This window comes from Blennius ocellaris (genome assembly GCF_963422515.1).
Source record: "Blennius ocellaris genome assembly, chromosome: 22".
Lineage (NCBI taxonomy): Eukaryota > Metazoa > Chordata > Actinopteri > Blenniiformes > Blenniidae > Blennius > Blennius ocellaris.
This window is the reverse complement of record NC_137671.1, coordinates 1,268,660-1,293,963: the sequence shown is the minus strand read 5'-3', so window position 1 is coordinate 1,293,963 and position 25,304 is coordinate 1,268,660. Positions and strand designations below refer to the sequence as shown.

At 44.4% G+C, this 25,304-nt stretch overlaps 2 protein-coding genes across 2 annotated transcripts; both read right to left on the bottom strand.

Moving 5' to 3' along the window:
• Positions 1-12: 12 nt before the first annotated feature.
• LOC308146628 (NXPE family member 3-like) lies at positions 13-4,536 on the bottom strand (the record flags this gene model as incomplete). The annotated part of the gene is made up of 7 exons (XM_080518531.1): positions 4,492-4,536; positions 3,478-3,652; positions 2,268-2,696; positions 1,534-1,829; positions 1,304-1,374; positions 1,018-1,221; positions 13-566 (listed from the first exon to the last, which is right to left on the bottom strand). The coding sequence occupies exons 2-7, from the start codon at positions 3,595-3,597 to the stop codon at positions 13-15; spliced, it is 1,674 nt and encodes a 557-aa protein (XP_080374657.1). The 5' UTR covers positions 3,598-3,652; positions 4,492-4,536.
• Positions 4,537-10,269: 5,733 nt separating this feature from the next.
• Positions 10,270-15,738, bottom strand: LOC308146627 (NXPE family member 3-like; the record flags this gene model as incomplete). Its single annotated transcript, XM_080518530.1, has 6 exons — positions 10,270-10,811; positions 10,958-11,161; positions 11,876-11,964; positions 13,492-13,787; positions 14,218-14,646; positions 15,733-15,738. 6 exons carry the CDS (start codon positions 15,736-15,738, stop codon positions 10,270-10,272), a joined length of 1,566 nt encoding a protein of 521 aa, XP_080374656.1.
• Positions 15,739-25,304: the final 9,566 nt, after the last annotated feature.

The following is a 25,304-nucleotide window of genomic DNA, read 5'->3' as shown; positions in this document are numbered from 1 at the left end:
ACCTGTGTGCATTCAGCTGCCTTGCCCTGGACATGTATATGATAAAAGCACGTTGATCATGTTTTTAATGATGGGGGGTTCTGGGTGGAGGTTGTGAGGCAGGTGGTGGGCGACCGTCATCTCCCAGGCGTCCACCAGTCGGACGTCCACACCTCTGAACACGGCTCTGAGCGCCTTGTCACGCTGCATCGAGTACCAGTCGCTGTTGGTCAGCGTCTCGTAGAGCGACAGAGCTTTGACGTTAGCGGTCCGGATGACGACCAGAGTCTCTGGGGCTCTGGCCAGCAGCCGTACGACCGCCCCGCGGATGCTCATCACCCGTCGGATGTAGACCTCCATGGGGAAAGTGCTGAAGTGCGACCATATGCCGATGACGATGACGGTGTCCCTGCCTCCGGCAAGACCTTCCAGCTCATTGGCGATGTAACGCAGTTCGCTAGCCATGAAGCTACCAAAGCGGATAGGAGGGCCATGGCAGCGGAACGTCACCATGATGTTGTTGGTGTGATCCAGGGCCATGAAGGGTCCGGTCTGTTTCTTGGTGTGCAGGTCAAACTTCCTGATATCTGACATCAAAACAAAGAGGGGCTGATTAAAAAACAACTCAAAATGGCCTAAAGGCCCTGTTTTGTTGCGCTTTTCCAAATCTGCCGTGTAAATGGGGGGGGGGGGGGGGACGCAACTTTCTGAAACCAATCGGGTTCCGTCTCCATGCAAGTTGGTGGAAACGCTGCTGCTGCACACCGTGGCCATAAGTAAATACTTCCCTTGCTACCGTGTGCAAGTAGCTTGACAATAATCAAAATGGCCGCCTCCATCGTGTCACTCGAAGCGGCAAGCCTACTTGGTCCTCTGTCAAAACGAATGTCCCGTTGCTAATGTTTTTAGTGTATTGTTCTCCGCACTACATAGTTTTGACGAAGTTGCAAGTAAAGGAAAAACTTTCCTGAAATTGAAACCCTAAAATGATGTGTTGTCACTTGAGATGTCGTCGTGTCAACGAGGCCAGATTCTCACCTGGTAGCGTGTCATTCAGGTATTCAAACCACTGCCGGATGGTGGAGTCTCCATACAAGTGGACCTGCTTGCCTTTCAGACACCGAGTCATCTGCTCGGGGCTGAAGTCCTGAACCGCGGTTCCACTGAGGGATCGCCACGCGCCTCGGTAGTAAAAACCAGAAGGTGTCCACCTCACGCTGCTCAACATCGAATTGGGTTCATCTGGGAAACAGAGGGTCCAAACAGAACTGTATGGTATTGCACTCCTTTTATCAAGTTGTGGGGATCAAATTCTGGATTTTACCTCGTGTGTTCGACGTCACAAAGACATCAGACGGTCCGGAAGTCAGGATGGGAACCTTCATGTTGACGTCGCTGTAGGAAAACACACAGGAATCGTGACAAACGATACCGCGAGGGCAAAAATCGCTACCTGCGGGGCCTTATTGACTCGGGAGTAAAAATGACCAGCGGTGACGCCGCGGCCCGACCGGCTGCACCTTCGTTTCACTTAAATACACCGATAATCCTCACCTCACAAAGAGCCTCTCTTCGTGAAGCCGGAGGTTTTGCGTGAATTCTCCTTTGGAATGATCGATCCTGGACTCGCAGCCGAGATTCTGCGGCTTGCGGCAGAACCACGGTTCTCCGGTGCGGACGTCCGTGAAGTTGCACAGCGGCGTCCGGCTCGGTCGCAGGCAGACGTTGCAGGTGGTGGACTCGGTTTTGGAGCCGGAGCGGAAGACGCTCTTGAAGTTTATCCGATCGGGTTGCTGGACGGTCAACCTGCGCAGAACTTTAACTGCCTCGCTGGAGTGAACCAGAGTCACCTGGCAGGACGGGGGAAGACGTTCAAAGTTTTCACCATGAGGTCCTCTGTACAACCGCAAAATATTGAAAGATGTATTAACGGCGTTTTCCCCTGTCATGTCTTTATCAATATAGGCAGCTCTTCCAATGTGTAGTTGTCTAACAATCTATCTGCTTTGTCTGAATATGACTTTATATGTCACATCTTAAGGATCCATTCATTTGCAAGGACCTCTCCAGCTACTTCTTCTTCTTCACATAGTGGTAGCAAGTGCTAGCAACCAGATTAGCACTAGCATGCTATCTGCAAACCAAGGAACCCCCAAACTGACTCCTTCAAAGACACTCAGGAAACGTGGCAACTGCTGGGCTTTACATGTGTTCAATGACCAGCCTTGGTACAAGTGAGGCCACGATGCTAAAAGAGAAAACAACATCGATGGTTACGTCAGAATTACCTGGACCTCTGCACGTCCTTCCCAGAGGAGGGTGAACACAGCAGAGTAGGAGCCATTGAGGTGATCCACCACGTGTCCTGCCACACCGGCCTCCAGAGCAGGAGTGTGAAGGCGAGCCAGTAAAACGTCCCCACCATACTTCTTGGGGCGGCAGAGGTAGTCGTGTATTTGGATCATGACCTCAAGCTGATCCCCAATGTGCCACTTTCCTCCTCCTCTTCTTGGCAGAATGGTGAAACTGCTGCAGGCCGGATGACTCGTGATCTTCAAGGAATAATAAGGTGGCAGGGACGGAGATTTCGGCCAAGCGATGGACTCAAGTATGGCTTTTTCCTCGAGCGCCTCTTCGGGAGAAATTTGTCGAAAGGTGCAGAAGCTGCGTTGGCCGGTGACGTCGTCTGGGATCTTGAGGACGGGCTTGGATTTATTCTGCAAACGATAGAAAGCTGATAAACGTTTGACGCAAATGAAGAACCGTAAAAGAAAAACACAAGAAGGCAAACATTCTGGACTATTATTAGAACTTTTTGGTATTTTTTGAAAGAACATCAGGTTCCAACACATAAATGTACAAAATATCATCACAGAGTTTCTCGACAACTGTGCTACAATGCAAAAAAAAAAAAAAACAACTTGTAAAAAGATATACATTTATGAACTTAATAGACTGAGGCTCCATTTACATGTCAAATGTTTTTGTGTTTTCATTTGAGAAGAGTTACATGTTTACGCAGCAATTTTTTTTGATAACGATGTCAACGGTTACATGGCAATGTACGAAAACTTCCGCAACGCAGCAATACACTTGTCGGCCGACTTGCACACGTGCAGAAGAAGTGTTCACCCTGCGGTGAGCAGGAGCTGCGATTTTGCTTGGTGGAGGAGCCGGAGGTCTCGAAACGTCTCGCTTTTCCAGCTGTACTGTTGAAACACAGCCAACTTTGCCATTTGACCAGAACGTTCTGCTCACTGAGACGACACGCCGAGTGCTTTGTGAGTTTAGCTCTAGATGTTGGCGAGGCGCCAGCTGTGCTTCACTCTGATACTTTCATATTAGCTTTTCCATGAGACGTTGGTTGGCATGTTGCTGAAGCAGTTCCATCACTGTTCTATGGAGGGAGGCGTCGTCGCCCCACACAAACGTACACGCCATTGAGGACTCTCTCTCCCTCCTCACCCTCCTTGTTTTTAATCACTGAAGAAAACTCACCGCCATAACGTCCGTGCAGAAAACCATGAAGATCACAACACAAACGGTCAAGAGCAGGAAGACTTGGACATATTTCGGGAGAGAAAAAGCGCCGAGGTTTGGACGAGGCCTGACCTCCATGATAGGTGGTCTCTGGGTACAGAGCAGTACTCTGATTACTTCCACTGCTGCTGCGCTGAAAGACACAAACAAAGAGAAAGGTCAATGTTTGACTTATTTGAGCCTTTTCTAATCAAGAGCAACGTTCTGCAATGTTCTTAAAGTCTGGAGACAATGAGGCAAACATTTGCAGAAATCTCCTTTCACACCTTTCTACGTCACAGTCAACGAGTTTTTGTACCGTTTTACTTCAAATATTCACTTGTATGATGTTTTGCTCCAAACTAGAATGATTCCTTGTACAACGATAGTTTACAAAAGTGTTTCTGGACGTTTCTGGACTGGACATATTCGAAAAATAAATTTCTGCGAGAGAGAATTACTTTACCTTTTTTTCCAAACGTATTCAAATTTTTGAACTAATAGAACAGAAAACAACCTTATTTACACAGGAACTTGAGTCACAAGGTGCCCTACAGCACTACAAACAGAAAAAAACTACAGCAGAGATAAAATCATTAAAAATATAGACGCAGGAAAAACACAGTGATAGAAAAAAGTAAAATTGAAAACTTAACTTATTTTTCTAGTTGATGCAAAAAATTCAAGAGAAATTATCCCATTTTAGTTCAGATATTCACTTGTATGATGTTTTGGTCCAAACTCGAATGATTCCTTGTACAACGATAGTTTACAAACGTGTTTCTGGACGTTTCTGGACTGTGACCTAAAAACATATTTTAGAATGAGAGAGAATTGCTTGACTCTTTTTGTTTTAAACTTTATTCAAATGTGACATTTTTTGGAATGACCAATACTCCCAAGTTTGACTAAAATATGTTGTTTCTCCACAGTTGGTGCAGAAGAAGAAGCAGTTCAACAGAGTACTGGAGACGAACCCGCAGAGCGTCTTACCTTTGAAGAAGTTCTTTTAGAAAGGAAACATTCAGACAAAAAAGACTTCCAGGCATCAATCGTGAACGTGAAGAAGTCCAGCGGCTTAGAAGTGAAGATTTAAGTCCACGGAAGAGATGAAAACATCACAACGGCTCCATGACGGGTCGCTATCAAGACGGCAACTGTGAAAAGAAAACAACAACAAACAAGCCTGAATGTCACGTCGGTTATTTATATAAAAAGTTATATTTTTGCAAATTATAAAAAAAAAAAATTGCTTAAAAAGGATTAATTATATTTAAATGTAAAAAAAATAAATATTTTGCAAATAATTTTTTTTTTAAATGGCTTAAAAAGTCTTAATTTTATTTAAATGTAAAAACATTTTTTTATTTTGCACATTTAAAAAAAATTGCTTAAAAAAGGCTTAATTTTATTTAAATGTAAAAAAATAGATATTTTGCAAATTATAAAAAAAAATTGCTTAAAAAAGGTTTAATTTCTTTTAAATGTAAAAAAAAATAGATATTTTGCAAATTAATGCAAAATTATATATATAAACCTAAAGAATGCATGAGTCAGATAAGAGTTGTGTGCGAGGCACATCTTTCCCTCTCGTTCGTCTTCGTGCTGCTGAAGTTGCGGGCAGATTACATCCCATAATCCCATTAATCCCCTGTTGCAGTATCGGACCGGTTCCTGGTATCGGTGCATCCTGACGAAATTTCTCAACAATGACTGTCGGACAAGTTTTCCATTTTTGCTGCACGATGGCAACTATTTTGTTGTTGTCGTCTGTGGATTTGGTAGGAATATTGTGAAAAGTGCAGAAATTAAAAAAGAAAATCCAAGTTTCCCCCTCAAAAAAGGAAAAAAAGCGGAAACCCAGCCAATCTGGCAACACCAACCAGAATAACCAAAAGTTTGTTGCGTCTATTGGGCTGGATGAGGTTTACCCAAACAACAATATCATCGTTCCTTATTAAATATAGCAACTAAAAGAAGCAGCTGCTCCAATTTGGAACAAGTTTAAATGCCGGTATGGCTGAAAACACACCGATTTACTGCGTAAAAGTGAGAAAAACGCAGCCTTGCGTTTCAGTTTAGAGCAAACACACACTGCACGTTAAAAAAGAGAGAAAGTTCAAACTTATTGGGCAAATAAATCCCATATTTTATACTTTCAACACTCAAATCGTTCATTTAAACGAGAAAAGTTGTCGCGACTTCCTTTGACTTGCCCCAAAATAAAGGATTTTACTTATTAAGTCTTTTTCTCGCTTTAAGATTCAAGAAAACGCGACGTACACACATTGTACACGTCACGATTAGAGCAACACTGATGATAATAATGACGATTAATAGCAATCTAAGTTTAGAACGCAGGAGAAGAGACGCTTCCGTCAGAAGTCGGGTCGCGCGCATTTCACGCGCACGAACAGTAAAAGTAAAAGACAAGAGTCACGCGCTGCTCGTCCCCGGAGGGAGCCTGAGGTTCATACTGAGATTAATGCGAGCTAAAGAAGATTATTTAAATATACATACCGGAGCGCGCACGCACGCACGCACGCACCGACTCGCCGCGGACTTCCGCCAACAGTTGCCAGCAAGTCACGTGACCGGGCGGGTGGGCGTGGCCCCGGCGCGAGGAGGGCTTCGGCTTTTAACCCTTGGATGTCAAACATGTGGCCCAGGGGCCAGAACCGGGCCACCAGAGGCTCTAATCCGGCCGCCATGTGATTAAAATTTTTATTTTTTTTAAAGTATAAATATGAAAACTGGCAGAGGCTGATCTAAAAACACCAGATTGTCAAAAATGACACTTAAAACCGCCCTTGGTCAGAATCTATTAATGCATCTGTGGAAGTCACATGACGCAATGCCTTTCACAATAAAACAATGAGTCCAATTTTAGACACGTAAACTCAAAACAATTTCCAGATGATGACAAATTGTTTTAATCCTGAATAAAAATACGATATCCAGATAAAGGTGACTGAGGGTTTTTTTGTTTGTTGCAAGTATAATAATATCTGCTTAACTTTAATGTGTATATTTCAGAATAGACTGGCAAATCCTTGCAGTATAAAGTATAAATATGAAAACTGACAGAGGCTGATCTAAAAACACTAAATTGGCAAAAATGACATTCAAAACCGCCCTTTGGTCAGAATTTGACCCCCGACATTAATTAATCTGCGGAGGTCACGTAACGCAACACCTTTCACAATAAAACAACGAGTCCAATTTATGTGAAGTGATACTTTAGACACATAAACTCCAAAAAAATGTCCAGACAATGACAAATTTATTTTAATCCCGAATAAAAATACGATTATCCAGATCCAGATATTGGTTTTTTGGGGGTATTTTTGCAAATATAATATCTGATTTCCTTTAATATGTATATTTCAGAATAGACAAATGGTAAATTCTTGCAGTTACAAAAGGATCAAAGGAAGGAAAGACTTTGATCTTTGTCCATATTCGCAGTTTAATGATACGTTTGACTTGATCTGCCTCCAGAGGTCAGATTAGGTTGATGTGGCCCCTCAACTGAAGTGATTTTGACCCCCCTCTCTCTCCTTTCCCTTTTTTTTTTTTCTTGGATGAATGATACTGATCGAATTTAACGGACAACTTATGTAACTTGGAACACCTTTGGACGTTTTTTTCTGCACCACCCTTTTGCTTGTTTTCTTTGAGAAGTCAACTGTTAAACTTTACGAGTCGTCCTGTGGATTTTTCTCTACGTGGATAAAGAAGAGGAGAATGGACAGAGAGTCAATCTAATCTTCAGTGGAAACTATACCTTCAGCTTCACGCTCAGCCGGCGCAGCACGGCGACCGCCTCGCTGGGGTGGACCAGCGTCACCTGGTGGACACGGAGGACGCAAACCGGGCCGTTGTGATGCGTGGAACCTTTCGCTCCCAGACCCCGGACGGATTTAAGACGTTAACAGACGCACCTCCACCTGTGCAGATCCTTCCCAGGGCAGAGGGAAAACAACAGAGTAGGTTCCGTCCAGGTGATCCAACACTTCCCCCGCCACGCCGGCGTCGAGAGCGCGGTTGTGCAGTCGGGCGAACAAGACGTCTCCGCCGTACTTCTTGGGACGACCGTGGAAGTCGGACATGTTGATCACGACCTCCAGGCGATCGCCGACGAGCCACTGTCCTCCCCCCGCCCTCGGCAGGATGACGAAGCTGCTGTGGGCCGGATCGCTGCTGTCGTCGATCGTACGAGGAGGCCGCAGGGGCGGAGTCTCGGGCCAAGTGATGGACTTCAGGATGAGGTCTTCCTCGGCCGCCTCTTAGGGCGAAAGACGTCGGAAGGAGCAGAAGCTGTGATTCCTCTGGAAGTCAATGGAACCTTCTTGAACGGAGCCGGCCTCGAGGTCATCCTCAAACTGAAAAGCAACAAACGAAATAACACAGATTGGTCAGTGGGTTGTGCTTCTACAATTCAACAGGGATATTTCCATCAGTGTGATTCTATCATGATTGGCTTTGGTGTATTTTGTGTACATGGAATGATTTAGAAGCATCTTTTGATAAACCTTACGTAGCCGTTTAAAGTCTGGCCGAGCATCTTATTTATTTACTCTAGACTATATTTGCAGCGCTTAATGCAAATCAGTGGGCAACATAATGAACTGAAGCTCTATTTACACGAAAGGTTTTGCGTTTTCACGACAACAATTCAAAAAAAAAAGTCTGTTTCCACAGTCACGGCAGAAACGCTGAAAACAACGCAGTTCACCCTCTGGGGCCTGTGGACTCACCGGCGCGTCCTCGTCACATGACCGTTTGAAAAGGCAGCAGCGTCACAGCACAGCGTCGTCTGGTCCAGTGTTTCAATCCGTGTCGAAAGTGCAGATATAAAACTACAAGCTCGTTTTTAAATGATGTTGATCGCCCAAATAAAAGCGGAGATATGAGGAAAAATATGTGTGACCTTTTGTAAATAGTTTTACAAAAACGCTTGAGGCAGTGCTTATATTTCACTGTAAATATCTGTATAGAACTGTTTTTTCAGTCCTGTTTTGATAAATTTTAGTTAATTGTAGTTTAGATTTACTTTACAAGTAAACAAAATGATGCGTTAACCATGTCTGTGACTTTTATAGTCAATAAATCTATGTTTTTACCACCCGAATTTGTAATTTTATGGTGTTTTTAGATCCACTGTTTTAATACAGTATGCCAAAGTGGTGAAAATACTTCAGAAATACATTTATGAGGTTGTCCTGAACAAAATGACACCAAAAAAGGCAAAGTTCAAGAATTTTATATCTGAGATATAAAGGAAAAATCAATTGTAGTGAAAAACGGCACAAAATGCTTCAGGCCCCAGAGGGTTAACATGCTGCGCCTGAAGACAACAGTGTCCTATAAACACCAGCATGGACAGACCAAGTTGGATTTCTGTCTCAACTACAAGTCAACGACACCTGCGAAGAGGTGCGTCCGTCTCGGACCACATTCCACTTGGAAGAGGTCTGTTTACTTTCGCGGGTGAATTTTATACCGCTGGCTTTGGTTCCGGGTTCCCACTGTGCCCAGAGCCATATGGACCAATCCTGAGGGAGGGCCCGCCCCGGACATTCCAGCTGGTGAGGGAGCTCTTGGGCTCCCCTGCTGTTGGCCTCCAGTGTTGCACCTTGGGCGGGGGGGAGATCCGGGGGGGGGGGGGGGGGGATCACATGACCAATGGCGAACTTTTCAAGTCCTGGGCATGTGGTCTCTTTGTTCTCAAAACGTGGCCCCCCCCCCCCCCCCCTTCCATGAGGTTGAGTGGCCCAACATATATATATATATATATATATATATATATATATATATATATATATATATATATATATATATATATATATATATATATATATATATATATATATATATATGAGAACAAATTGTAGGACCAGTTGATATTGAAGGAACCAAACATAAAATATGTTATGGTTACTTAAAAGCACATAATTGAACCAATACAAAGATGTATACAATATAAATGCATGTATATAGGATGTATACAAGACAACTATTAAATAATATTAAAAGTACTTCAGGGACCACATACAGTGCCAGTTTCATCCTGAGTGACCAGACTGGTAAAATATTGCTATAATGTCCTTTAAATTTACACTTCAAAGTTTTTCTTTGTTGTGTCACAGTGTATGGAATGAAACTGTCTATACTTTGACTAGATCAAGCAGTTTTTACTGAAAATTATTGCAACGTAAAGTCTATTTTAATGAAACATTTTGGTGCAAAATACAATAAAAGACAATAAAAGGACCAGACTGGAGGCTCTTGGTGGGTTTTGGCCCACGAGGCCTGATGTTCTCTGCTGGGAAGTGAAAGTGAAACTTGACCTCAGACTCCTCATCCACCCTGTGCGCTAGGCTCCGCCCCTCTGCTTGCATTTTCGGGATTGTTACGTTATGGAACGTTATGGAGACGAACCCGGAATGTAGCATGGATGCAACCACATATCACCCCGGCCTGGATACTGTAATAATCCGGTCCAGTCCAAGTATTTTGGCCATTTCAGTGTCCGTTCAGCTTGAAATTTTCCAGGAAAACCTGTCTGTTTCCAGGAAAACCTGTCTGTTTCCAGGAAAACCTGTCTGTTGTCCTCGTCCGTCCCCGCCTCACGGCGTGTTAACAGTTAAATATGTGTCTGTGCCCAGTGACGCGTCTGCTCAGTACTCCCCTCCTCAGAGGTCCTACTGGATAGGTTTTCCTTGACCTTTTCTATCTATTCTCAGTGATGCTATTTAAGCTTTTTTTTTAGGGACATGTATATGATAGAATCACGTTGATCATGTTTTTAAGGATGGGGCGTTCTGGGTGGATGTTGTGAGGCAGGTGGTGGGCGACCGTCATCTCCCAGGCGTCCACCAGTCGGACGTCCACACCTCTGAACACGGCTCTGAGCGCCTTGTCACGCTGCATCGAGTACCAGTCGCTGTTGGTCAGCGTCTCGTAGAGCGACAGAGCTTTGACGTTAGCGGTCCGGATGACGACCAGAGTCTCTGGGGCTCTGGCCAGCAGCCGTACGACCGCCCCGCGGATGCTCATCACCCGTCGGATGTAGACCTCCATGGGGAAAGTGCTGAAGTGCGACCATATGCCAAAAACGATGACGGTGTCCCTGCCTCCGGCAAGACCATCCAGCTCGTTGGCGATGTAACGCACCTCACTGGTCTTGAAGCTACCAAAGCGGATAGGAGGGGCGTGGCAGCGGAACGTCACCATGATGTTGTTAGTGTAATCCAGGGCCATGAAGGGTCCGGCCTGTTTCTTGGTGTGCAGGTCAAACTTCCTGATATCTGACATCAAAACAAAGAGGGCTGATTAAAAACTGGTTAAACACGAGTTGAAATGGCAACACAAAGGCTCCTTTTTTACAACAACGTTCTCCATGGCTCCGTTTCCACCGAGTCATTGAACTGGCAGTTCGTGTCGTGTTACTCACTTGGTAATACCTCAAGCAGGTATTCAAACCACTGCCGGATGGTGGAGTCTCCATACAAGTGGACCTGCTTGCCTTTCAGACACTGAGTCATCTGCTCGGGGCTGAAGTCCCGAACCGCGGTTCCACTGAGTGATCGCCACGCGCCTCGGTAGTAAAAACCAGAAGGTGTCCACCTCACGCTGCTCAACGTCGACATGGGTTCATCTGAAAAAAGCAGCCGAACGGAAAAACAGATTCCACCTGAATTAATCAATCTGTCCAAGGTGTACTCTGACCTTTCCCCTCATTGGGACACCATTGGGACGTCATTGGGACGTCATTGAGACGTCATTGGGACCTCATTGGGACTTCATTGGGACTTCATTGGGACACCATTGGGACCTCATTGGGACCTCATTGGGACGTCATTGGGTCCTCATTGGGACCTCATTGGGACCTCATTGGGACGTCATTGGGATGTCATTGGGACCTCATTGGGACCTCATTGGGACCTCATTGGGACCTCATTGGGACCTCATTGGGACCTCATTGGGACGTCATTGGGACGTCATTGGGACCTCATTGGGACGTCATTGGGACCTCAGGACCAGTGGTGGCCCAGAGCTTTGAGGTTTTCAGTTTGGTGAGCCGACTGTGGCTGGAACCACTGTGGGTCCCTGAGCAAGACCCCTGACTGATATAGTGGTGAGGATATCCCAAGAAAGTCTCTGACTCTCCTCACAAGCGGCCCCTGGCCTGGATTAAGGTTCTTAAGGTTGTTTCTCCTCTTTGAGGCCTTTGGAAAACCTTTCAAAAATAGACTCCAGTTTCCTTTGAGTCAAGAAATGATAATCTTCACAGACACCTTCAGAACAACATTGCAAATGTTTCACATGTCCCAATACTTCATATTGTACTTGATCAAAGCGTGGATTTTACCTTTTATGTTCGATGTCACAAAGACATCAGATGGTCCGGAAGAACGAATGTGGACTTTCATGTTGACGTCACTGAAGGAAAACACACATAAGTGTTAGAAACTTACAGACTAGAAGAGCCACATTTGAAAGGTATGACAAGGAGAGAAAATTAGTTACGTCCCTTTAGAAGCTGAAGTCTCTGGAAAGAGAAGCGACAAGGGATTTCCTCAAAATGATGTGATCAAAAAAAAAAAAGAATTTACTTTAGTGAAGAGTTGAGAAGACTTACTGAATCTGTGATTCATGTTATTATTGCTAAATCACATGAAAGAGTTCCAATCCAATACTGCCAGTTACTTTGTGCACATAAATAGAGTATCTTGATTTTACCATTGGGTTATAAGAATTGTTCGGTCACCAGTTGTTCACATAATGATCTGATAAGTTTATGGTTTGTGGGGTTTGTGTACCACCGTCATAGAGCAAAGAATCAACATTCTCTTTATAGGTGCATCTCAAACAATTTCAATATCATGAAAATGTTCAATATTTATTGTCACTCATTTCAGAAAGTCAAACCCATATGTGACAGAGGCTCATGACACACAGAAGGAAATATTTCAAGCCTTTATTTCTTGGAATGTTGATGATAATGGCTTACAGATCGTGAAAACCCAAAATTCAGTGTCTCTTCTGAAACGTATGTTGATTTCTATGCACTCAATACTTGGTTGCGCCTCCTTTTGTATGAATGACTGCATCTTAGCGACATGGTCCGGACGCCATCAACCTGTGGCACTGCTCAGGTGTAATGGAAGTCCAGGTTGCTTTGATAGCAGCCTTCAGGTTATCTGTATTGTTGGGTCTTGTGTCTTCCTCTTGACATTGTCCCAGAGATTCTCTCTGGGGTTCAGGTCAGGCCAGTTTGCTGGCCAATCAGGTAGAGTAACGCCACGGCCATTGGACCAGCTTCTGGTACCTTTGGCAGTGTGGGCAGGTGCAAAGTCCTGCTAGAACACGAAATCAACATCTCCATAAAGCTCGTCAGCAGAGGACAGCATGAAGTGCTCTAAAGTTTCCTGCGAGATGCTGCGTTGACTGTGGACTTCAGAAAACACAGTGGAGCGACACCAGCAGAGGACATGGCAGCACAAATCATCACAGACTGCAGAAACTTCACACTGGACTTGATTTCCAAATGATATGTAACATTTAGGACTTTGGACCACTGAGCAACAGTCCAGTTCTTTTTCTCCACAGCCCAGGTTCAGGAGTGGCTTGACACCAGGAATGCCCCAATTGTACCCCATGTCTACGATTGGTCAGTGCGGAGCGGCTCCTGGTGCTCTGACTCCAGCCTCAGTCCACTCCTTGTAAAGCTCCCCCAAAGTCTTGAACCCATTTTGCTTGACAATCCTCCCAAGGCTGCGGTCTTCCCCATGATTGTGTAGCCTACTGACCCATACTGAGAGACCATTTCAAGGCTCAGGAAACCTTTGCAGGTGTTTTGAGTTCACTAGGTGATTAGGGTGTGACACCATCACTTTCCGAAACAGAACTTTTCCACAATCTTCCAATTTTTTGAGACACTGAATTTTGGGTTTTTATTATGTGTATTATATTGATAATCCTCACCTTACAAAGAGCTTCTTTTCATCAAGCCGGAGGTTTTGTGTGTATCCTCCTCTGGAATGATCGATCCTGGACTCGCAGCCAAGATTCTTCGGCTTGTGGCAGAACCACGGTTCTCCGGTGCGGACGTCCGTGAAGTTGCACAGCGGCGTCCGGCTCGGTCGCAGGCAGACGTTGCAGATGGTGGACTCGGTTTTGGAGCCAGAGCGGAAGAGGCTCTTGAAGTTTATTCGATAGGGTTGTTTGACGGTCAACCTGCGCAGAACTTCAACTGCCTCGCTGGAGTGAACCAGAGTCACCTGGCAGGACGGGAGAAGACGTTCAAAGTTTTCACCATGAGGTCCTCTGTACAACAGCAAAATATTGAAAAATGTATTAACCACCTGTCATGTCTTTATCAATATAGGCAGCTCTTCCAATGTGTAGTTGTCTAACAATCTATCTGCTTTGTCTGAATATGACTTTATAGGTCACATCTTAAGGATCCATTCATTTGCAAGGACCTCTCCAGCTTCTTCTTCTTCTTCACATAGTGGTAGCAAGTGCTAACAACCAGATTAGCACTAGCATGCTATCTGCAAACCAAGGAACCACCAAACTGACTCCTTCAAACACACTCAGGAAACGTGGCAACTGCTGGGCTTTACATGTGTTCAATGACCAGCCTTGCTACAAGTGAGGCCACGATGCTAAAAGAGAAAACAACATCGATGGTTACGTCAGAATTACCTGGACCTCTGCACGTCCTTCCCAGAGGAGGGTGAACACAGCAGAGTAGGAGCCATTGAGGTGATCCACCACGTGTCCTGCCACACCGGCCTCCAGAGCAGGAGTGTGAAGGCGAGCCAGTAAAACGTCCCCACCATACTTCTTGGGGCGGCAGAGGTAGTCGTGTATTTGGATCATGACCTCAAGCTGATCCCCGATGTGCCACTTTCCTCCTCCTCTTCTTGGGAGAATGGTGAAACTGCCACAGGCGGGATTTTTGGTATTGATCAAGGAATAATGTGGTTGCAGGGACGGATATCTCGGCCAAGCAAGGGACTCAAGTATGGCTTTTTCCTCAAGAGCCTCTTCAGGAGAAATTGGTCGAAAGGTGCAGAAGCTGGGGTTGCTGGTGACGTGGCCTGGGATGTTGAGGACGGGCTTGGATATATTCTGCAAACGATAAAAAGTTGATAAGTGTGCAAGATGTAAATGAAGAACCGTAAAAGAAAACAAAACGGAACCACCCCCGGCCCAGAGCCCTGAGACTGCATGGGGCCAAAGTACAACGATAGTTTACTTTTGTGTTTCTGGATGTTTCTGGACTGTGACCTAAAAACATATTTTAGAATGAGAGAGAATTACTTGACTCTTTTTGTTTTAAAGTTTCCTCAAATGTGACATTTTTGGAATGACCAATACTCCCAAGTTTGAATAAAATATGTTATTTCTCCACAGTTAATGCAGAAAAAAAGAAGAAGAAGAAGAAGAAGCAGTTCAACAGAGTACTGGAGGAACACGCAGAGCATCTTACCTTTGAAGAAGTTCTTTTAGAAAAGACATATTCAGGGATGTTGATGATGGGCTTGGATTTATTCTGCAAACGATAGAAAGTTGATATCTTGGTGTGGGGGGGCGGGGGGGGGGGGGGGGGGGGGGGGCATCACGATAAGTCTTCACAGATCTTTGGCCAGAATGTTTGGACTGGGGTCCACAGCCAAAGTGTGTGTAGACTGGTATCAGGGAGATCAGCTGGCAGTTTGAACTTATGTTAGTGGAAGTGAGACCATCTTAAACATCCTTTGTCCTGGAAGGAACTCTGTGAAGGACCTGGTGTGTATTGCTTAATTAAATTGGTTTTAAACTCAAACCATCTTGCCTGTGGAATCTCAAACCCATGTGACCTTATTTAAAGTAGAAATAAACTTAGCGAGGATTTCTTGGGGTGCAAATCACCAGGTGGCGTTGTCGGTCTGATATTCATTCACTGGAACAAAAAAGCTTTATCACGCTAGCATGGGACGATAATAGTTCCATCACTGTTCTATGGAGGGAGGCGTCGTCGCCTCACACAAACGTACACGCCATTGAGGAATCTCTCTCCCTCCTCACCCTCCTTGTTTTTAATCACTGAAGAAAACTCACCGCTATAACGTCCGTGCAGAAAACCATGAAGATCACAACACAAACGGTCAAGAGCAGGAAGACTTGGACATATTTCGGGAGAGAAAAAGCGCCGAGGTTTGGACGAGGCCTGACCTCCATGATAGGTGGTCTCTGGGTACAGAGCAGTACTCTGATTACTTCCACTGCTGCTGCGCTGAAAGACGCAAACAAAGACAAAGGTCAATATTTGACTTATTTGAGCCTTTTCTAATCAAGAGCAACGTTCTGCAATGTTCTTAAAGTCTGGAGACAATGAGGCAAACATTTGCAGAAATCTCCTTTCACACCTTTCTACGTCACAGTCAACGAGTTTTTGTACCGTTTTACTTCAAATATTCACTTGTATGATGTTTTGCTCCAAACTAGAATGATTCCTTGTACAACAATAGTTTACAAAAGTGTTTCTGGACGTTTCTGGACTGGACATATTCGAAAATACATTTCTGCGAGAGAGAATTACTTTACCTTTTTTCCAAACGTATTCAAATTTTTGAACTAATAGAACAGAAAACAACCTTATTTACACAGGAACTTGAGTCACAAGGTGCCCTACAGCACTACAAACAGAAAAAAACTACAGCAGAGATAAAATCATTAAAAATATAGACGCAGGAAAAACACACAGTGATAGAAAAAAGTAAAATTGTCAACTTCAGGTCTAATAAAATAACTTATTTTTCCAGTTGATGCAAAAAAATGAAAGAGAAATTTGTCCCATTTTAGTTCAAATATTCACTTGTATGATGTTTCCGTCCAAACTAGAATGATTCATGTACAACGATAGTTTACTTTTGTGTTTCTAGATGTTTCTGGACTGTGGCCCAAAAAAATTAACCCTAACCCCCTAACCCCCTAACCCTAACCCTAACCCTAACCCTAACCCCCTAACCCTAACCCTAACCCTAAAAAATTTTAGAATGAGGAAAAATTACTTGACTCTTTTTGTTTTAAACTTTATTCAAATGTGACATTTTTGGAAAGACCAATACTCCCAAGTTTGACTAAATCATGTTATTTCTCCACAGTTAATGCAGAAACAAAAAGAAAAAGAAGAAGTACTGGAGACGAACACGCAGAGCGTCTTACCTTTGAAGAAGTTCTTTTAGAAAGGAAACATTCAGACGTGAAGCTGGTCACACTGGAGACTTCCAGGCAGCGATCATGAATGTAATGAAGTCGAGGGACGAACTAGTTTGGCTCGGACACAAAGGTGAAATGAGAACATGCATATCTAATCATTACAACTCCAATAAAATGATGGCTCTGAGTCACGAGGGCGACAATGTAAAGAAAAAAAGGAAAAGCTTGACTGTCATGGTAGCGGTTTATAGAGTGGGTGTGTTTGTGATCTATATGTTGTTCTGCTCCAAGGGGAGGAAAAGTCACAGTCAAAGTTAAATCCTCAAACAAGAGGACATGTATTTCTGAAAGACTGAGCAAATAACAGTGTTTCAAGTCCGGATTTAAGAGAAGAGTGTGTCTCAGCAAGGGAAATACATGTTCAAGTTCATTTGAATCTTATTTCCAGACAGGAATCCTTTAATTCTTGCAATAATTCCCAGATGGTCGTCAGCAGATTTAGTTATTGTCCTAATGTGGTGGTTGAATTTCAGGTCCAGAATTACAGGAAGCCTTTCAGCCTGATTTATTGTCCTGAGGGACATGGAGTCCAGACAACCATTGACCTTTAACCTTTCCTCTTTCGGACCAGAAAAAAATAAACAAGGTATGAGGGGCTGTGGTCGTTCACTGACACTGAGCTGTGTGTCGTCTGAGTGTCGTCTGTGTGTCGTCTGTGTGTCGTCTGAGTGTCGTCTGTGTGTCGTCTGTGTGTCGTCTGTGTGTCGTCTGTGTGTCGTCTGAGTGTCGTCTGTGTGTCGTCTGTGTGTCGTCTGTGTGTCGTCTGTATACGTATGATAGGAGACGTTGTCCTGTACATTTGTTTCACATAAATTTGTTTCCAGCTGCTCTGTATCACGAGGGCAACAGTAACAGTCCATCCTATCTCCTAACAGTCCTTCCTGTCTCCTAATAGTCCCTCCTACCTCCTAACAGTCCTTCATGTCTACTAATAGTCCCTCCTACCTCCTAACAGTCCTTCCTGTCTCCTAATAGTCCCTCCTACCTCCTAACAGTCCTTCCTGTCTCCTAATAGTCCCTCCTATCTCCTAACAGTCCTTCATGTCTCCTAATGGTCCCTCCTATCTCCTAACAGTCCCTCCTTTCTCCTAACAGTCATTCCTGTCACCTAATAGTCCCTCCTATCTCCTAACAGTCCTTCCTGTCTCCTAATAGTCCCTGCTTTTTCACCTTTCCTTAACTCCTTTAGGAAGCTTCCTAACACCTTTCCTTAACCCCACATGTGACATCATCCAGAGGGTTAAGGAAATGTGGATAAGAAGGGAGATAGGAGGGACTATTAGGAGGTAGGAGGGACTGTTAGGACACATTGTTTTTGTCCCACCTGCTATCTTATCTCCGGGTCAATCCTCCTGTATGTGCAGAGAGGTCATAAACATCATGACGGCGCCGCCTCACCTCTCTGCCACACAATCTTTACCTGCTCTGGGGCTGAGGCAGTTTGTGTTTATCCAGCCTCAGCGTGTTTGTGGAACTTCATTATCTGTTAAATAACAAGAAGGCCGTTGCTGGGCTAATCCCCCGCCGGAGGGCTTTATATTTTCTCACAAAGCAGCTCTAAGGCAGCACACTTGGTACACTAGAGGGTGTTCCATGGGTCCTAGTAGATAATTATGTAGAATCTGAAAGGTCTTCTTCATAAGCTTTGTCAAAATACGTCTCCGGAGCCCAAAAGGTGTTTTTAATGACCTGATATGCAAATGAGGTCATGGTCACCATGGTGCCCCTTCTCCCCAGGTGGAGTGTCCATGTGTGAAGTTTGGTGACTGTGGGCCCAGGAACTGCTGAGAAATGAGGAGAAATGTTTATATGAAAATACATGTATTTTTTACGGAGCCCCTCTGGTGACATTGGTGAAAAAAAAATTATTGCTTAATCGCGTGGCCACACGCTATTAAGGCGTGGGAACAAGATAAGTAAGTCGTGACCACGCGTTATTAAACTGCCGTCAAGTGAGCCGGCACTCAATTTTAACTGCGCTTTTATTAACGCCTTTACGGTAAAACACAGGTCAGCGTACGGCCGCAATGCTGACAGAAAGACAGATGGTCGGATTTCAAAATGCAATGAAACGGAATCCTTCATAGGTTTACACCCAATTTCACTTCAGCGCAATACTAGGCATACTCCTTTGTTACTACAAGAAATATGAAAGAATACTACTGTAGAAATTTGGAGAAAAGTACTCTTAAACGTGGATGTGTTGATCGAAAATGATGGTCTCATCTAATTTCAAACTGCAATAAAATGGAATCCTTAATAGGTTTATGCCTGATTCCACTTCAGGCAGTACTAGACATACTCCTTTACTACTACAAGCAGCATCAAAGAACATCACTGTAGGAATTTGGAGAAAAGTACTTTTAAACTTGGAGCAAATTAATGAAGGCAAGACCATTATTTTTGACCAACAGATCCAAGTTTGACATTACTTTTCTCCAAATTTCTACAGTAATATTCTTTGATCTTACTGGTACTGGTAAAGGACTATATCTAGTATTGCACTGAAGTGAAATCAGGCATAAACCTATGAAGAATCTTTTTTAATTGGAATTTGAAAACAGGTGTGAGAAATCATTATTTTCGTTAATTTGCTCCAAGTTTAAGAGTACTTTACTCCAAATCCCTACAGTAATATTCTTCGATATTGCTTGCAGTAACAAAGGAGTATGTCTAGTATTGCCTTGAGGTGGAATCAGGCATAAACCTACGAAGGATTCCTTTTTATTGCATTTTGAAAACAGGCGAGAGATCATTATTTTCAACCAACAGATTCAAGTTTAAGAGTACTTTTCTCCAAATTCCTACAGTAATATTCTTTCATATTTCTTGTAGTAACAAAGGAGTATGCCTAGTATTGCACTGAAGTGAAATTGGGTGTAAACCTATGAAGGATTCCATTTTGGCGCAGTTAAAATTGAGTGCCGGCTCACTTGACGGCAGTTTAATAACGCGTGGCCACGACTTATTTATCTCGTTCCCACGCCTTAATAACGCGTGGCCACGCGTTTTTAAGCAATCATTTTTTTTCACCAATGTCACCAGAGGGGCTCAGTAATTTTGCAACCATGACGAGCAAACTTCAGACCCTACCAATCTTCAAGGTCAAGGTCAAGGTCAGGTCACTTGGTATGCTGGAGGGTGTCCCCAGAGTACTAGTAGGGGTGTATAAAATTTCAGAGCCCTAGCTCAAAAACCTAGGCCTCCAGAGCCCAAAATGTGTTTTTAAGCACTTCGTGACCCTGTGACCTACTTAATTTGCAAATTAGGTCAAGGTCACCATAGTATCCCTCCCCCCTCTGAGATGTATCCACTTGTGAAGTTTGGTCACTGTGGGCCCAGGGGTTGCCAAGATATAGGTAGAAACGTTCGAACGGACGGACGTACGGACGTACGGAGACTGTTTCAAGATCCCCCTTCGGGGGCCAATCGGCTGCGGCGGGGGATAATTATCTGCGTTACATATTTGATTAGTGGAAACACGACGAGGCCTGCTGGTCAAGGTCCCTCCTCGTGGTTGGATTGGAAAACCTTCTAAGTAAAGATGTTAAGTTCCCTATGCTGACATTTCAACTGGTTTGCAATATCAGAAACAAAACTGTCCGTCACTTCCTGGACAGGAGACGATCGTTGACCACACTGACGTGGGAATGAGAGTCTCGGGGATGCGTTATCTGCTCGTCCTGGCGGATGCATACACCGGGTGGCCAGAGGCCTATCCCTGCACAAACCAGGATTCTAAGTCAGTTATAAAAGCTCCAGTGAACCACTACATACCAACTCATGGGTTCCCGAGGGGGATCAGGTCCGATAATGGGACACATTTTAAGAACAAAGACCTCCAAAGAGTTGAGGCCATGCTCGGATTGAGACACGAGTTCGGTGCCGTCTACCACCCACTATCCCAAAGGTAAGGTGGAAAGAATGAACCGGACTCTGAAGACCAGAAAAGGGGGAAGGTTTGTAAAGACCCTGGGGTTGTCATGGTTGGATGCTTTATCTTTGGCAGTAATGTCTGTCCGCTCCTCAGTGAATTCTCAAACAGGATTCACGCCGTACGAGTTGGAGACAGGCAGGCCCTTCCCAGGTTCACCCGACAGACATCCCAGTCGCCGCCCACGACCGAGCTGCCGACTCCTGATCCAAGGGAGACCAAACATGTACTTTTGAAAGTCTTAAAGCGGAAGTGGTCAGAACCAAGTTGGACCGGCCCTTTCAAGGTCATCGGAAGACCATCACACCAAGTCCGTCTGGCCGGAAACGGGGGACACCTGGTCCCACCAACATGGCTACAGAGTCCTTGGCTGAGGCACTCCATCAACCTCCAAAGGAACCAGCTCGTAAAGGGGCAGAATAACCCCTGAGCAGTTCCTGACGGCCAGGCGTTCTCCCCTGTGCCGTCGAAGAAGACGACATCTGACCCCGTGGGAAAAGGTGCAAGACCTCCCCTCCACCTCATCAGCAACCCATCCATCGGATCAAGAAGAGAGCGAGGTGAAAGCGCTCCTCTCCAACAAGTGGTGTTCCAAACCCCCTCCGCAAGCTCTCTTTACTACACAACACAGATTAATAGGTAACTCATGCATGACTCATTAACTGGTCAAACACAAAGCAAAGTGTGATATTGTATTTTATTGATCCAGGATTTTTAAACGCACCCGAAGAATGTATTAGTCTGATAAGAGTTGTGTGCGAAGCACATCTTAGGTTGGAGAGAGATGCTGAAGCAGGGCAGAAATTCCAACACTACAGACTCGGGGAACACTGGAAACTACCGACTCAGGGAAGACTGGAAACTACCGACTCGGGGAACACTGGAAACTACCGACTCAGGGAACACTGGAAACTACCGACTCGGGGAACACTGGAAACTACCGACTCAGGGAACACTGGAAACTACCGACTCGGGGGACACTGGAAACTACCGACTCGGGGAACACTGGAAACGGCCGACTCGGGGAACACTGGAAACGACCGACTCGGGGAACACTGGAAACGACCAACTCGGGGAACACTGGAAACTACCGACTCGGGGAACACTGGAAACTACCGACTCGGGGAACACTAGAAACTACCGACTCGGGGAACACTGGAAACTACCGACTCGGGGAACACTGGAAACTACCGACTCGGGGAACACTGGAAACGACCGACTCGGGGAACACTGGAAACGACCGACTCGGGGGACACTGGAAACTACCGACTCGGGGGACACTGGAAACTACCGACTCGGGGAACACTGGAAACTACCGACTTGGGGAACACTGGAAACTACCGACTCGGGGAACACTGGAAACCACCGACTCGGGGAACACTGGAAACTACCGACTCGGGGAACACTAGAAACTACCGACTCGGGGAACACTGGAAACTACCGACTCGGGGAACACTGGAAACTATAGACTTGGAACATTCTTTAATTGTATAAATGTCAGAAGATCAGATGAAGTCTTGTCAGCAGGAGTTATTGAATTCATTGTATATAAACATCCGCTGTTGCAGCAGTTTATAATTTACAGATGGTCCATGTAAACTGGTCACAGACATTTGCAGCCTTCTACTGCCACCTGCTGTCTGCAGGCTGCTACTGCACAATACTTTTTATTCTATATGCTGATTGTATTTCAAATGATTTGATTAGAAAACCGAATATCATGAAGGTTTCACTATATTTTACCTGAACAAACATTTGATCTCATTTTTACGTTTTTTTTGTCCAAAATGACTTTTAACTCTAAAATATCTTGAGATTGTAAAAGAGGGGAAAATTCTTATTATAATTTCATCCTTTCTGGGCTTCTGTCAAGATTTGCTGGTGGATTCTCCTCCTCTTGCTCCTTAAATGCAAGAAATCTGTTGAATATATAAAACCTTTACTATAAAAAAAATTAACTGGTTAAAAAGTATTATTTATATTTGTTTGTGCGCCTTAATATGAGTAAAAAACTGAGTTTCCAAAGAGGAAAGGTAAAAGGTCAATGGTCGTCTGGACTCCATGTCCCTCAGGACAATAAATCAGGCTGAAAGGCTTCCTGTAATTCTGGACCTGAAATTCAACCACCACATTAGGACAATAACTAAATCTGTTGACGACCATCTGGGAATTATTGCAAGAATTAAAGGATTCCTGTCTGGAAATAAGATTCACTGTCACTGCAGACCCACGGGATTTCCTCTGCTTTCTGCTCATCTGCTCACAAGACGATTCCCCCCAGGCACTCAGCCAGTCACTGATTGGTTGAAGCTTTCAGAATTCGATACCTTCGAATCCACACATTTGCAACAAAAGCCTACAAAACCCGTCTTGCAAGTGAGTCTTGCAGTGACGTTCTCCTGAGAACACTGTGGGAAGAGCTGCCACCCAGCAGCTCCACTCACCCAGCGTTAGCATACAGCTAACACCAGAGGCCTGCAACCAGGGGCTTCACTCCTCAACTCCTCTGCTGACCCACCACGAGGGTCAGACCTTCCCAGGACCCGGAGACCAGCACCCAGAGTCTGATCTCCCATCAACCAGGGAAACCAACCGGTTCCTCCAGGACGGACCAGGGAAACGACGCCTCACAGAACGTCTTTGTGTTTTCCTCAACCAGCAGGAAAACCATCACAGACCTGAGCGACCAGATCCTCAGTCTGGACAAAAGGAACAACCAGGAGCTGCAAAGAAGGACTCCTGAAACATCAACTTCATCTTCTTCTCCTCAGCCTGCAGAACCAGCAACCACAGTTAGCAGGAGATGCTAACTACAGGAGAAGACACCAGCTTCCCTCCAGCAGGACAACAACTGAACTCCTTCAAGGAAGTGGGAAGAACTGGGCTTTACCTGAGATTAGTTAAACCTGATGCTATGATAGAACTGTTTAACTTTATGAAGATGTGTTGATTCTGTTACAGTGATTGAGTTCTATAGATAATGATATTAGGAGCAGTGATCAACCTGTAAACCAACGTTAGCTCTGCCACAGACACAGGGTCTGCATGCTAATCTTTGCTTTACTAACTAGTTAACTCACAATCCTACACATATCACATCAAAGACAACATCACACAGTAACTGAACACCATCTGACGACTCCTGACGTTTTACAAAACAAGTCTCATTCACATAAACTCATTCTAGAAATGGTCCTTTAGCAGAGACACACAGGAAGCAGACGCAGAAGCTGTACATAGGTAGTTAGAATCTGTGTTTTATTAGTTTTCATTGTAAATAAATATAATGTTTGGAATCATACTTGTTGTTTTATTAATGAGCACAAAGGTGAATGAAATGTCGACTCTTCTGTGTCAAGAACTCCAAAATCCTTCAACCTTGACTGTTAATTCTGGTAATTGTCATTAATTTAACTATTTATTCAAATTCCTGATTAACAGTTTAGTATATCTTATAAGACTGATAGAACTGAAGTGGCTATCATTTCCTGTTAAGACAGTGGAGCTCCGAGGTTCTGATACAGATCAGATTTTCAATAACATTATTAATAACTATCTTTGATAATTATTCATGATTATCGATAGCCAACCATAACATAAATAGTGATCCATATGAGGTAATAAATCCCTGCACATAGTATACACAGTGTGCAGTGAAATGCTTTTAAGTACACGTTCCACTCCGAAACAGCAGTTTTTATAGGACAGGAGAATAGAAAGGGAAAATGTGATGTGGGAGATGAAGACCTTTGTCTCCCTCTGTCTCTACGTCAGATTCATCAATAAATATCCATTTAATGTGTTTCTACAGTCGATGATAAAATTCTATTTGAACATTAAAAACAGGACAATATCAGACTCATATCATAAAAACTCCCATCCTGGTAATTAGCCAATATTTCATAGGCTATGAGGGTTAAATACACAACCTTCTATATTTTATCCATGGAAATCATGACTTCTTACTCTGCAATATACTTATAGTCATTTGGTACAATGTAGTTCTGCTGCAATAAATACTTTTTTTTTAAATGTTCCTATTTTAAGTTATTTGTAGTAAATAGATTCTCTTCAGGAATGAAAAAAACAACAACCCCAAAACAGAAACTTACTTAGCCAATATGGAAAAGTCACATTTCAGTGGCTCCTTAAATCGACTTTTTCAACAAACACTTAATTTCATGGGATATGTTACGGCTGAGAGCCGGTGTGCAGTGTGTCTTGGGCTCGGCCCGAGACTGGAACCGTGGTGTCTAGGGTATCTTGGGCTCGGACTGAGACTGGAACCGTTGTATCTGGGGTATCTTGGGCTCGGACTGAGACTGGAACCGTGGTGTCTTGGGCTTGGACCGAGACTGGAACCGTGGTGTCTTGGGCTTGGACCGAGACTGGAACCGTGGTATCTTGGGCTAGGACCGAGACTGGAACCGTGGTGTCTTGGGCTTGGACCGAGACTGGAACCGTGGTGTCTTGGGCTTGGACCGAGACTGGAACCGTGGTATCTTGGGCTCGGACTGAGACTGGAACCGTGGCATCTGGAGCACGGGGCTTGGAGCGTGGTGCTTGAGGTTGACCCCCTGCCAGGGGACCC